The sequence below is a fragment of the Phoca vitulina genome, unplaced genomic scaffold (genome assembly GCF_004348235.1).
Source record: "Phoca vitulina isolate PV1807 unplaced genomic scaffold, GSC_HSeal_1.0 scaffold28, whole genome shotgun sequence".
Taxonomy (NCBI): domain Eukaryota; kingdom Metazoa; phylum Chordata; class Mammalia; order Carnivora; family Phocidae; genus Phoca; species Phoca vitulina.
The window spans coordinates 8,287,253-8,302,567 of record NW_022589731.1 but is presented as its reverse complement, the minus strand read 5'-3'; the positions used below and the strand labels follow the sequence as shown (position 1 = coordinate 8,302,567).

The 15,315-nt window shown below is 35.3% G+C and overlaps 1 protein-coding gene across 2 annotated transcripts in view; it reads right to left on the bottom strand.

Moving 5' to 3' along the window:
* Positions 1-765: 765 nt before the first annotated feature.
* The window catches only part of SMC3 (structural maintenance of chromosomes 3), a 39,166-nt gene continuing 24,616 nt past the window's right edge, over positions 766-15,315 (bottom strand). The window contains exons 15-28 of one of the 2 annotated variants that reach the window (XM_032423271.1): positions 15,002-15,162; positions 14,517-14,658; positions 11,966-12,116; positions 9,657-9,809; positions 7,872-8,023; positions 6,942-7,100; positions 6,076-6,183; positions 5,118-5,226; positions 4,329-4,576; positions 4,030-4,242; positions 3,496-3,687; positions 3,172-3,349; positions 2,214-2,320; positions 766-1,610 (exon numbers count right to left, since the gene is read on the bottom strand). In XM_032423271.1, the coding sequence (XP_032279162.1) occupies positions 1,539-1,610; positions 2,214-2,320; positions 3,172-3,349; positions 3,496-3,687; positions 4,030-4,242; positions 4,329-4,576; positions 5,118-5,226; positions 6,076-6,183; positions 6,942-7,100; positions 7,872-8,023; positions 9,657-9,809; positions 11,966-12,116; positions 14,517-14,658; positions 15,002-15,162 (2,145 nt within the window). In that variant the 3' untranslated portion in view covers positions 766-1,538. The remainder of the gene's footprint in view (positions 1,611-2,213; positions 2,321-3,171; positions 3,350-3,495; positions 3,688-4,029; positions 4,243-4,328; positions 4,577-5,117; positions 5,227-6,075; positions 6,184-6,941; positions 7,101-7,871; positions 8,024-9,656; positions 9,810-11,965; positions 12,117-14,516; positions 14,659-15,001; positions 15,163-15,315) is intronic. The other variant, XM_032423269.1, reaches the window with a different exon arrangement.

Here is a 15,315-nt window from a genome sequence, read left to right as displayed (position 1 = left end):
TCATGAGTTTGAGCCCCATGTTGGGTGTAGAGATTACTTAAATAAACTTTAAAAAAAAAATTAAAGAAAAAAAGAAAAAAGTTTGGCAGTCCTGAAAATGTGAAAAAGTTACCATATGACCAACAATTCCAATCCAAGAAAAATGACAACACATATCCACACAAAAACTTGTTCATGAATGTTCATAGCAGTGTTATTTATAATACTCAAAAGTGAGAACAAGCCAAGTGTCCAACTAATGGTTGGATAAACAAACCACAGTATATATTCCGACAATGGGATATCACTCAGCAATAAAAAAGAATGAATTATGGATATGTGCTACAACGTGGATGAGCCTTAAAAACATGCTGAGACAAGTCAGTCACAAAAGGCCCCACACTGTAAGATTCTATTTATATGAAATGTCCAGAACAGGCAAATCCACAGTATGAGACACAAACTAGATTTATGGCTGCCAAGGGATGAGGGAGGCGGGAGATACAGAGTGAGTGCTAATAGGTACAGGGGTTTCTTTTTGGGGTAATGAAAATGTTCTAAAATTAGACTGTAGAGATCGTTTCACAATTCTGTGTATATACTAAAAAAGTACTGAATTGCATAATTTTAGTATGTGGATATTATGGTCTATGAATTAAATCTCAGTAAAGTGATTTAATAAACATAATAAACAAAAAACAAAGACCTCATCTGAGGGGGGAAAAAAAAGTTTCAACAATTAAGTTTTCCAAACTTTTAATCAGAAAAACAAGGAAACTTTATGACTCAATTTTTTGGCTTAGTGTTCTTAGCTACTCTTAAAACTATCTTCCTAAATTCTAATAAATACACTGCTCTCTTAAATTAAAAACTATTTTTAAAGAACCATTACAATGAGTTAAAGCCAGGGTTCTAATCCTCACCAAGGGTCATAATCACCTGGGGGAACTTAAGAACTAGCAACAACCAGAACCCCACTCCATAAAGATTTTGATTCAACTGGTCTAGGGAAATACACCAGCAGTTTAAAGCTCCCCCAACATGGATTTAAGCATGCAGCCAGGACTGGGAATCGCGGATGTATTTCAAAAGAATATGAAGGCACGTTTAAAGAATCTTTTTAGGTAAAGGCAGACCTTTCTTAGGCAAAACAAAAAGCAGATATTTAAGAAAAATTTGTTTCTAATCATACAACTATAAATAAAAAGCCACATAAAATAAAGTAGTCATAAACCAATTATTTAATTGAAGCTATAAAAAAAGAGGCAATATAATTGATAAAATAATTAGGAAAGAATATTTAGCATGTTTCAAAAGATTTAAAACAGGAGCAGGACACTTTACAAAAAGTTGTGTGGGAAATAAAATTCTTAAACTATAAGTAGAAATGTAACATTACAGAGTATCTTATAAAATACAATGACAGAAATATAAAAGGACTATGTATGCTCTAAGTCTGAAAACTATTAGTAGTGACTACATATTTAAATGTACAGTTCCTGGGTATGAGATTCATATTACTATACACAACTTCCAAACCAGTGGACAATATTTTCCGTTTAACCATGAGTAGTATCATCTTCTACAAAGTCTTTGGCCATCTCTGCTGTGATCACGTCAATATGACTAACCTGAAGAAAAAAATGTTAAAAACTGTGTTAAACCTTAAAAAAATATCAGTGTTCTCACTGTTCAGAGTAATATTTTAAAAATATGGCCTATCACCTATAAATTTTACATATCAAGTCAAATGAGTCTAAAACACTGATGGATAAGACCTTTATAATGTTGTTTGTTGAAAGCATGAGTTTAAAAAATATTCTGCATTTTAGATCTCTGAAGATCCGGGTAAGTACTAACGTCTAATTATCAAACCATGTTTTTTCAGTTTTTATTATTTTGCTATTTCAAAGAATCTTAAGGCTGAAGACATCAGGAAGAGATGTGTGGCCCAGCCAAATAGAAATGACCGTACATAACTTAAAGACTGTGCACTGAATAGACCAGACAGGAAGATATTGTCTCTTAATGCCAATGAAAATAAAACCAATGCAACGAATGCCACAAAAACTAAACTTCACAGGCATTTGAAAGTTTTGTTTTTTTTTTTTTTTACAAACTCATAAGATAAGCAACAAATTTCTCAGTTTTCCTTTATGATTTAAGTAACATAAAACAAGAATTTGACAAATACAATACAAACTTAAACTCAATGTAAAAAAAATTTTTTTTACCTTATTTCTAAACTTTACACCATAGAATTTGTCAGCTGACTCAAGCAGTTCAGGCCTAAAAGTAGTTGTAATAAATTGTGCATGTACAGCAAGTTCCATAATCATATCTATAAAAAGAAATAGTAATTTAATAAAACCATTTTCTGAGTAGATCTGAACATTTAAAAAGCAACTATCTTCACTCTTACCTAAAATTCAAAACAGCCTGTAACTTTATTTTTCATGCATATATGCAAAATTACCAACTTACTCTCTTACATTAGGGATAGATCTTTTACCCAGTATCTTAAAGTTACAGAATATGAAGTAGCGGCTACTCATAACACAGCATTAAAATTGTCAGAGCAAAACAACTTTTCTCACACACAAAACAAGAACAACCTTCCCCTGCTACCCACGTCCCCAAAGATCTTTTGAATTTACTAAAGATCAAATATAAATATAGATTCTTTATTTATTTTTAAAGATTTTATTTATTTGAGAAAGAGAGAGAGCATGAGTAGTGGGGAGAGGCAGAGGGAGAAGCAGGCTCCCCGCTGAGCAGGGAACCCCACTCAGGGCTTGATCCCAGGACTCTGGGATCATGACCTGAGCCGAAGGCAGACGCTTAACCGACTGAGCCACCCAGGCATCCCCAAATATAGATTCTTTAAATACAAAATCAACATTTAATGTCAGGGGTTATTCAAACATTGAGAAAAACAAGTTTTAAAAAGAGAGACTTCTGTGTAAAAGTTTAACTGAAGGATTTTCAATTGACAAACACATCGACCTCTCACAGAATTAAGCTTTGTAGTCTAATACTAAATTCTAAAAAACTTACTAAAAGAAATTTTATTTACAGAATATACACCCTGTCTAGTTCCCCCAAATATCTTAGGCAACAAGAATTCACTACCAAAGAAGCAAGTTATCATTTTTAAGCAAGTTCTCATTGTTAAGTACAAACTCAAACTACCTGACACAGCCTTTCTGTGCTGGGCATCCAGAGCCTGGTCAATTTCATCGAACAGGTAAAAAGGAGCTGGGTCACATTTCTGAATAGCAAAAATCAGAGCAAGAGCTACCAAGGATTTCTGTCCACCAGAAAGCTGTTGCATTTCTCTCATTTCACCCTGTTTTCCTGTAAATGACACCTAAGAGAACATTTAACTAAGTTAATACCCAAAAGGGGTAGAATCACCATCACCTCTTAAATCACATACAGTGCACCAATTTGTAAAATATTCTACAAATGCCACTACGGTAATACTGGGGAAAATTGGATATAAAGGTATTTTACCCTAATTCCAACTCCAGTGAACTGGTCAACTGATGGGACACTGCTTTGTGACCCAGAACCCCTCTCACTTTCACCACTTCCTTCTCCTTCATCCTGAGACTGACTGCCCTCCACATCTCCTTTCTTCATCACCAAAGTAGCTTTGCCACCAGGTACCAACTTCTGGAATACTTCACTGAAGTTCTTGGACACCTTTAAAAAGAATGAATGAACAAACAAATGAATAAACTACGTGGTGATTCAAATATAAATTCTGCTTAGGTGGCACTGCACGTATTACTTCTTAAGGCAAAGACAAATATTTAAAAGCAATCACAAACATTTTAACCAGAGCAACAGACTGAATCCTTTTAAGAGCTGTGTAGGATATTCTAATTAGTGTGTTAGAAAACTATATGCTGGATTTGTTCACTTGTATTAGATCCAACTATCAGTGGGGGAAAAAACTTAAAAACCTTTACAAATTGAGTAATAAACTGAGTAACAGCTGAAGCTTTTGTCTCGTGTATGCATTAAATACAAACAGAAACATACCTGCTTGAAAGTTAACTGAATAGCTTCATATTTTCGAAGTTCAAGTACATTCATCAGTTCCATGATTGATTTGTACCCCCTATCCAACTCTTCTTGTCGTTTTATTAACTTTTCTTTCTGCTCAGAGAAATTTACAAACTGATCTAAAGCTTTTTTGTTAACATGGCTGTACTTCTTCAATTCTGTGTTGCACTGTTCAAGTTTTCGAAACAACTACAAAGAGAAAAATAAATGTATAAATAAATTCACATGAAGAGAAATTTGCAATAAGATTTCAAATTTAAAACTACACAATTTACCTGTTTGAGGCTCAGTGTCTGGTACTTTTCAAATGCTTCCTGGGGAAGTGATCCAAGTTCTCGAATTTTCTTCATACACTCTTCTTTCTTCTTCAGTAGCATGCCTTGTCGATTTGTCATCTTTTCTAGTTCTTTAGTATCATGATTTATAGCATCCATGTGTTCTTTTTCCATATTTTTCCAGCGTTCCATACTCTTCTGAAGCTCCTTAATTCCAGCTTCTGTTTTATCAATGGAATTGTCCAAATCTAAAATAGGGGGAAAAAAACAAATTAAGCCATAATGCCTATTTTAAAGCTAGAGTACTATTTGACTGAAGATTTTAATGGCCAAATCGATCAAAATAAATAGGTTTTAGGTTTTTTCTCTTTGTTTAAATTGTACTGTGTAAATCCATGAAACATTTAATTCAGGACAAAAATAGGAGTGTACATTAGTCAAGTATATATTTCTCATTATTAAATGTTTATAAAAAATTTTAAAAATTTTCTTCTCAGCAACTAGGTGATAAACTTAATTCAGCTATTTCACACTTTTGGAAACAAAATTAATAATTATGGTCTCTCATAAAATTGTCACAAACATTTCAACAAAACAAAGGTTACTATTTATAATCAACCCACTAAACTCCATTCACCATAAATTATTTATGGTGATGGAAAACACAAAATCATTAGTGCATGCTTTTGCCTATTTGGGTATTTCATTTTGTAGTAAACAATTTTATCAAATAAATAAGCTAACTTTTAACAAAATACAAAAAAAAATTTTTACTAAATAAAAATTCACCTTCTGATCGTGCCATAGTATCTTTTACTCTTTTATTGATTGCTTCAAGTTCTGAGGTTGTAGCAGTGAGAACAGTACCCCCTTCTGTCTCTCTCAGTTCATTAAGTTCCTGCAAGATAAAAGAAACTTAAGATCATTAAACCACAGAATATGAATTTTGTTAGTTTCAAAATAATTACGTCAACAGTTTCCAATAGCTGTTACTTTTTTTGCATTAATATATAAAAACTTAATCATCCAATTGTTGATATACATTTGGACGGTTTTTAGTTTTTGACTATTATAAATAATGCTATGAATATTCTTGTCTTTTTAATCAACCTCAATGAAGTATAATTTACATCCAATAAAATGAGCCAATTTTAAGTGCAGAGCTCAGTGAGCTGTGATAATGTATACACCCACATAAGTACCACTACAATGAAGATACAGTTTTTCATTAAACCAAGAAGCTCCCTTGTACCCTCTATAATCAGTTCCCTCTACTCATGGCCCCAGAAAACTATCATTCTGCTTTCTATTGCTATAGATTACTTTCCCCAATAGCTGTTATTTTGAATAAGCATTCAAGAGAGATAGAAAGTACACTCTGTATAATTGCAAATATTTAAAGTATCCATTAAAGGGGGAAAAAAAAGGTAACGATGTAATAACTAGAAAATTTCTCAGCGACTGACTATACTGAGAAAACATTAGTTACTAACACTTACCGAGTACCTAGAATGGGCCAGGATAATCATACAAAACAGGTTTTACTGTTATGCTCATTTTTCACAAGAGGACACTGAGGCTTAGGAATAATACGTTACTTGCAAAAGATCGTACACTAGGTGGCAGTGCCAGAACCCCAACTCAGTTATGTGCTTTCTGTCCCCAAAGCCCAGGCTATCAAAGCCACTCGTGTTTAAGTTCTTTCAAAAGGTTATGGTAATCAACAAACCCCAAAAAAAGAACATACCTGTTCTACTTGGTCCAAGCGTTTCCTCAAATTCTCATTTAGGTATGTCTCTACTCGAGTAATGATGCCTTCTAATTTAATTCTTTCATTCAGCAACTGTCTGTTTTCCTAGAAGAAAAGAAAATTATTTGTCTACATAGGCACGCACATTTCACACACAGGAATGCTGTTAATCTGCTGTCCTCTCCATTACTTGTGTTCAAAGGACCTGCAATAGAAAGCCCTATATTTTCTTCATTTTCTGTCTTACCTATTCAGAATGCTAAGTTTGTGTGCTTGGTTCTTTTTGTAAGACATCCTGCCAAAAATATTTATCTACTTTTCATTTTTTGGACTTAGTATTTACGTCTCTGTAATACAAAAATCAAATGTTTAACCAAGGGGTGTCTGGGTGGCTCAGTCCGTTTAGCATCAACTCTTTATTTTGGCTCATGTCATGATCTCAGGGTCCTGGGACTGAGACCCAGGTCAGGCTCTATGCTCAGCATGGAGTCTGCTTGACCCTCTCCCCTTGACTCCTCCCCCGACTCGTGCTCTAATAAACAAATAAAATCTTTAAAAAAAAGTTTAATCAAAAACAGTATTAATTATATAAAGGCAGTTAGATCAAAAGAGACAGCAAAGCTAACAAGCTCAATCTTACTAATAATAAAAGTGCATTAAATAAGATGAAGAAAATGAAGACTTCTTGTATAATCCTAACATACCCACAATGGTTTAGAAATTACTCTTACAGGTATGAGAAGTTCAAGTCTCATTTTTCTATTTTCTCAAAGTTCCCTTCTTTTGCATTCCCTTAGTAGCAAGAAACTTTTTACAACAGCCAATTATAAATGAAAATTTATACTTATATAAATTGTACTTGCCTGCTGAAGTTGACGAATTTCATCATTCAGTGCATCTACTCTCTTCTGATCTTCCAGACTAAGTTGTGAAAGCAAATCAGTTCCCAGTTCTGCTTTCAACGATTCTCTGGTGGACTCCATAGCATGCAAACTTGCCTCCAAACTTTGTAAGCTACGTTGCTATGTGACAGATCATCCATTTATTAATAAAGGTGTTAGTCACTGCATTACTTATTAATAGTGAAAAATTGAGAACAATCTATATTTGATATTAAAGTGAACTGAATCATATCAACTCAAGTAACTATTAGGTATCCACTTAATTTGATAATTATAACTAAATAGCAGTAAGAAAAATACTTATGATACAATACTATCAGGGTATATGGGACCAATCATATTCCACGACTGAATCATATAAAAATCTTCTTACATATTAAATGTTAATAAGAACAAAAAGAAAAGACTGCTGGAATGTGTTAGGGTGGTATAGTTGGACAATTAAAAACTACTGTTTTAGTACTACTGATGAACTAAACAGTTTTTGTCAAAGCTTATGAGACTAACGTGTTATTACTTGTAATTTAGCAGTAATAGTTTGGCTTCTACCCTGTTTAGTAGAATTTCGATAAAATATTCAAACAACTCCATAAATAGTGCTTAACAGACAAAAATGATTACTAACAAATTAATGATCATCAGAAAATACTATTATGCTATAGCTCAAAATGCCTACTTGTTCACTGAAGCTGGACAATCTGAATGCAGACTATAGAATGAGACTTTGGGTACCCATGGGTGTAAGTACAGTATAGATAGGGGAAGTCCAAAAGTATAGGTCTACAAAAAATGGAACATATAAACTCCAGATAATAACCTTTGTAATATATGGTCCATCCCAATTCTAAATAATTAAAATAGATCTGTAACAAAAGGGACATACTTACGAACCTTTGGCATAAAGGTTTTCTCTGACTGCTGCCTCTTCTCTTTTAACATCTTCATTTCTGATAATATGCTATCTCGAGATGCTTTAAATTTCCTTTGCTGGGTCTCTATCTGCTGCATTTGGTTCATCAACTGATCAATTTCATTATTAATCCATATACAAGGCTAAGGAAAATTCTCTCTAGTTCTTTTAAAAACATGTGTATCCCCTCCCTTCCTTTTCTTTACCTCCAAATAAAAGTTATTTCCTCAAATTTATGGACCATAACAATGCTAAATTAACTACTACACTGTATTATATCATAAAGAAGCTTAAAACATTTTACCCCACCATTTCTCTCAAAATAACATATATTTTACTTAAATCTATATAAAAACAAAAATTCTTGGGAAACCCTAAGAGAGTCTGAATGAGGTATATATTTTTTGTATCTTTTCAAGAAATATTTACTGTGTTATCTATTAATGCTTAAAGCACTATAGAAGGTAGTTATGTATGAAGAGGAGGCCTTGTCCAATGTAGAAAAATAATACCACCTAGCTGGATTATCAAATACAGGAAGGTAGTTGATGTATGTTGTCAATATCCTTCTTTTTCTTATGTTTCCCAATGTTTTCTTTGCGCCAACATCTTGCCAAATTTGGGCAGCTCTAAATATGCTCTGCAGACCCCTGCAAAGTCAAAACTAACATGTTTATTTACCTTTTGCTCTGTGCTGCTGCTTGCACTGATGGCACAGAAGCTATAAACCCACTTTAAAAAAAAAAATTGCCACTTTCAATTAAGAATATCCCAGGGGTGCCTGGGTGGCTCAGTTGGTTAAGTGTCTGCCTTCGGCTCAGGTCACAATCCCGTGGTCCTGGGATCGAGCCCCACGTCGGGCTCCCTGCTCAGTAGGGAGTCTGTTTTTCCCTCTCCTCCCCTGTTCCTGCTCTCTAGCTCACTATCTCCAAAAAAAAAAAAGAAATCATTAAGAATATTCCAATGACTCAGTAAAAATGGTTTTTCTTGATGCTTGAGTACCTATTAGGTAATCTTCACACCCAATGTGGGGCTTAAACTCATGACCCAGAAATCAAGAGTTGGATGCTCTACCGACTGAGCACAGTAGGTGCCCCTCAAGTATCTACATTTTTTAAATTGTGTGATGTAATTCAAAGTACACATAAAACACTTTTGCCTTATACCAAAGTACTGGGGTTAATTTAAGAAAATGCAGAGGTACAATGTTTCTGTTGTGAGCTAAACTAGCCACTCTTCATGGAACACCAGTTTTATTTGAAAGAAGTGAAGGTACTATGTTTACTAAGACTTGGATTTTGACAGCCTTCGTCCACTAATACATCTGCACCAAATGACCTTGAAATAAAAATCTAATGCACATTTTTCAACCCCTGTGTTTAACTTCTATGCAGTATGTGGCATTAGAGGCCCCCAACCCTTCTTTGAAACACTAACCTCATTTTCTTTCTACAATGCTGACCAATCCTCCTCAGTTTCCTCTATAACTTTAAATTCTAGTGCACCTCAGGTTCTTTGCTCTCAGAAATAGACTGACTCACTGCTCTCAGCTTTAAATATTAACAGCTAAGGAAAGAATCAATGTTACAAGAGTTTTTTCCTTGTCTTCAGAAGTTAACTTTTGACAACAATATAAGCTCCCATGCTTAAATAAAAGTCAAATGTGGAATTTTTTCCCCGCTGTATGAGAAAACACACTTAACATGTAAAAGATTACATATTTCAACCCAAACAGTTCTCCACCGTGGCACAAGACAAAAAGATATTTTCAATATTTCTGCGCAGGTTTTCATTGAGCTTTGCTTCAAGCTCACCTAGTTCTTCTTCTGCTTTTCTAACATCTTTTTGCAATTCAAGTCTAGACTTCCTTGTGTCATAATAACCTCCGGTTAGAGCACCCCGATGACTAACTTGGTCACCTATAAACAAAGCACAAGGAAGGTAGAAATTCTGTATAACAATTTCTTTATTCAGTGATAAACTGATTTATAATCAAACAACTAATTTAAAGGCTTTACCTATTTAATGAGAATTTAAAAGGATTTAAGCCACTCTGAGAAACTTTTGCTTTCCAACTGTTAAAATTTGCATTTAAAAAAGGTGCCTTCTAGGTGAACCTGAACATCTGCCAGAAAGGAAGGAAGTGCTAAAGACCAACGGGGACAGGTCAAGAGGACACAGGACTTGGGAGTTTGGAATTCCACTGGCCGTATTTGGGAAAATGTGAACATCAACGATGATAATAATGGCAAGTCTTGAGAAGTTTTTTGAATGCTTTTAAAAGCATAGAGATAGGGGTGCCTGGGTGGCTCAGTTGGTTAAGCATCCGACTCTTGATTGAAGCTCAGGTCATGATCTCAGGGTGTTAAGATTGAGCCCTGTGTCAGGGTCTGCACTGAGCATGGAGCCTGCTTGAGAGTCTCTCTCTTCCTCTCTCCCCACCCCTGCTGGCTCTCTTTCTCTTAAAAAAAAAAAAATACAGAAGCCTTGAAAGAATTTAAGAATCACCATTTGGAAACCCCCAGTGTATTGAGTCAAACCACTGGTAAAAAAATTGTTGGGGTGGGGTGCTTGGATAGCTCAAATGGTTAAGTGTCTGCCTTCATCTCAGATCACGATCCCAGGGTCCTGGGATCAAACCCCACGTGGGGCTCCCGGCTCAGCGGGGAGTCTGCTTCTCCCTCTCCCTCTGCCTCTCCCCTGCTCATGCTCCCTCTAGCTCTCTGTCTCAAATGAATAAAAAATCTTAAAAAAAAAACCAAAGTTGTTGGGGAACCTGATATTCATGTTTTCTTAAAGCATAGTCCCACATATCACTTATTAATTATGAAGAGGAAAGGACACCTTTACAACTGAGAGATTGCTACTGGTCAAACTTAGCACCACTAACAGTGGGACACATTGTGTGATGCAGTAAGAATATACATCACTCATGCCAAGAATGTTTAAACTGAATCTCACGATGAGGAAGCAGTAGGACAAATCCAGAAAATGGGACATTCTATGAGAAAGTCAATTTCCTGAGGGTGGGAAGGAACAGGAACTGTCCTATATTGAAAGAATCCAAAGAGAGAACATTGCATGTATCCTTGATCGGATCCTGGACAGAAAAATATTTTGGGACAACTGGGAAAATTTTAATGTACTTTTTAAATGATGATATTACTGGGTTATGTTAAATTACTTAGGTGTAACAATGATACCTGGGACTTAGGAGAGTGTCCTTACTCTTATGAGATATACATGCTTAACTTTTAGAAATAAAGCATCATAATTTTTATAACTTATTCTCAGAGGTAGTTCAAAACAGCAAAAAAATTATCTATAAAGATAAAGCTGGGGGGGGGTGTGTTACCTTCTTTCATCAACAAATAAATTATAAAGAAAAGGAAAAAATTGAAAAATGAGAGTAGGTGAACTTATATACCAAAGGTTCTTAACCTAGACTCCATGGATAAAATTCAGGATATCCATGACTTAGGAAAAAAAATTTACATCTTTATTTTTATACTAACTTCAAAATGAAATTTAGCAAATCCTTCTGTTATAACAAATAAGAATCACAGTGGTATTATCAGTACTTGTGTAACTCTGTTACCAAGAAAAATAACAGCTATTTTCTATCAGATTATATTTGCTGCAAATCTCAAAATATTGTTTACGTGTATCAGTAGTTCAAAGTTTTATTTATTAGACCCACTGCTAAATCTTGTTTTTGAATACCTTTAAGAATAAATTATTATGTCATATTTGAAAAAATATTGTGATTACCATGTCAATATGATTGGTTTCTTTTGTGATCCAAAGCATTTTATTTTATGCTCTTAAAAATATTTTGAGAAAGGGCTCATAGGCTTTACCAAAGAGCCAAAGGAGTCCACAGTGCAAAAAACGTTAAGAATCCCTACTACAGACCAAATGATTATACTTAAGAGACATCAACTAAATATAAAGTGTGGATCCTGTCTGGACTCAAACCATTTAAAAATGATAAAAAACTGGACATGAATTTTGAAATACTCTTAAAACTAACATGGAATTTATCTGTTCAAAGCTGAGAATTACTATTACAAACCTTCCAGGGTAATGCAGTCCATAGTAAAAGCACGGGCTAGCTGGGTTGAAACTTCCATGCTACGACAAATAAGTGTTTTCCCAAACACATGTTTGAAAGCTTTGTCAAATCTGGGATTGTACCTCAATTTACTTATCATAGGAATCGCATCCTAAAAATGAATATTTTGTCAGGATAGAGATCACAACACAATTAAAACATGTTAGCAAAATTATGAATTACATCTTTATGAAATATAAACACAAATGCTTTCATTTTATTCTTAAGAAGTTAGAAAAATCACTCTACTGAAATATCTTGGAAATTATGTTCATGTAATCATCCAAGTTTTCAAGAGCAGAGAAAAATGACAGAGTTTAGTAGCTCTGGAGTCAGACAGCTCAAGTTCAAATCCTAGTTCTGACACTCATCAGACATATGCTCTGGACAAGTTGCTTAACTTCTCCATTTAATAGTTACTTCCTCTACAGAACTGCAGTAGCAGTACTTTCCTGATAAAGTTGTTAAGACTAGACTAGACCAGACAAACTAATAATATGTGAAACACATAGGATAGCATCTGTCACATAGAAGGGCTAAATAGGGGAGCCTGGGGGGCTCAGTCAGTTGAGCGTCTGACTTTTGATTTTGGATCAGGTCACGATCTCAGGGTTGTGAGATCAAGCCCTATGTAGGGCTCCAGGCTGGGCATGGAGCCTGCTTAAGATTCTCTCCCCCTCCCTCTCTCTCCCCCCACCTCCCACCTTCCTGCTCCCCCTGCTGGCTTGCACTCTTTCTAAAAATTTAAAAATTTAAAAAAGGCTAAAAAAATGTAAACTAATACTATTTCCTCAAAATGTTTTCATTTTATTATATGTATGTCTTAGGTATTCAGGAAAATATTTTTTACATAAAATTTTCCCTTTTTACATTCTTCTAATTCTTCTGAACTATTAGGAAAGGATTTTTCTAATTTTCAAATTAGGAAATATAACCTAAAACAGTGCAATAAATATGTTAAGCTTAAATCAGTAATTACAAAGAGAACACCAATGTAACTACCATGGAGGACAAGAAATAGAACACTGCTGACACTAAGAACTGTGCCCCTTTCCTAATCACATAGTGGTTACCTGTTGGAGGTGACCACTATCATAACTTCTGTGATAACCATTTCCTTGTACTTCTTTCAAATTCTATCATCTAAATTTAGTTTTATGTGTTTACTTATTTATAAGATTTTTTTATTTATTTATTTTGGGAGAGTGGTGAGGGGCAGAGGGAGGAGAGAGAGAATCTCAAGCAGACTCCCCGCTAAGCGTGGAGCCCAGTCTCAGCCAATGTGGGGCTCGGTCTCAGGACTATGAGGATCATGACCTGAGCTGAAATCAAGAGTAAGACGCTTAACCAACTGAGCCACCCAGGTGCCCCTGTCTGTGTGTTTAAAGGGAACCATACTACATGTATTCTTTTTTTTTTTAAAGATTTATTTATTTATTTGAGAGAGAGAGAACATGAGAGGGGAGAGGGTCAGAGGGAGAAGCAGACTCCCTGCTGAGCAGGGAGCCTGATGCGGGACTCGATCCTGGGACTCCAGCCAGGATCATGACCTGAGCTGAAGGCAGTCGCTTAACCAACTGAGCCACCCAGGCGCCCCACTACATGCATTCTTGAGTCTTGCTTCATTCACAGCATCACATCTGTGATTACATTTTCCTCCCCAAAACTTCAAGGATAATTTATAGATTTAAAAGAAGAAAAAGGTGGACCCTTTAAAGCAGCTTTTAAGATTCTCACTGTACCAGGAGCACCTGGGTGGCTCAGTTGGTTAAGGATCTTGCCTTCGGCTCAGGTCATGATCCAGGGGTCCTGGGATCAAGCCCTGCGTGGGGTTCCCTGCTCGGGGGGGAGTCTGTGTCTCCTTCTCCCTTTGCCCCTCCTCCCTCTCGTGCTAATAAATAAATAAAATCTTAAAAAAAAAAAGATTCTCACTGTTCCACTTAAATTGTTACCATTATCATAGAGTTTCAGCTCTAACCTTAGACTAGGATAGTAAAATAGTTGCTAATACCATCAACATTATGAAACCAAACGCCTCAAAGCAATTATATTTTTCTCAAGAACACTGTCTGAGGAATATTCTTAATCCATTTAAACGTATACCAGCAAGTAACAAAAGCAACATTGTTTTCAGGGCCTATTATCTTACTAAACATTTTTATTTAATTTATAAGCCATTTAAAAAGTATATTCAAAAAACTTAAAAAAAATTTACTTCAAATGACAGTTCCTTAGGGATTTCTTCTCCTTAATTTTGTCACCCTGGGATAATCTCTCAAAGTATCCTGTACTTATGTATTTTAACACTTTACACATTTGCAGTGATTTGTTTCATGTGTTGCCTGTGACCTGTCTCCCTTCCCATCCCTACCCAGTAGTGACTATGCTGTAACAGAAGCATGTTTATCTCAAGACCAGTGAATCCTAACGTACAGTGCCTGTGCACTAGCATGTGCTAACCACAAGAAGAAATAACCTATTGAAAGACAGACCTTCACACACACCAACTCACATTGGTTTCAGGATAGGCAGTATCCCTGACATCTAACTTGTTAAGAGGAAGAAAAGTGACCTCTCCAGGAAGATTCATTTTATTAAACTCCATCAAAATCTTTGTGCTGACTTCATCTGAATCAACAATATGATAAAATAACCTGCATGTAAACAAAACAAGACACATCTTTATTGCTAGACTTTAAAGTGCTATAAACATTTAGGCAAACAATTCACTTTTTTTTCTTTGCGACCCAATTTGTACTGAGGTAGGGTGGGAGGGAAACTACTTAGAAAATTCCAATGAGGAGAAGGAGAGGAAGCCCCAAAAGGGATAGTTCTAGCTTCTACAGTTAGGAAACTTAACATGTACATCTTTAAAAAATTAAATAAGCAACTAGGATAAAAGAAGGTAATGGGAGACAGATTATACTAAAATTCCAAAAAGCTTATTCTTATTCCTTCTTTCCTTCAAAAATTCAAAATATCAAACAAAAACTTTACCTGTTGCCAGCAGTGACTTCCACGCATGTGTAGAAAGCAGGCTCACATTCGAAGTTATTCATCACAATGCCGTGATAGCCATTTTGAACATGCTGGTTTATTCCTTTCCTACGAAAGTGGTCCAGTACTTTGTTTATGCTGTCTATTCCATTTAAAATAGCCTGTTAAATTGTCAGAGATGAAAAATATTAAAATGATATTTCCAGTGGCACTCCTGCTGGTAAGAAACAAATCCTTTACTTTATACATTAAAAAATACTTCAGAGAGGGCGCCTGGGTGGCTCAGTTGGTTAAGCGACTGCCTTCGGCTCAGG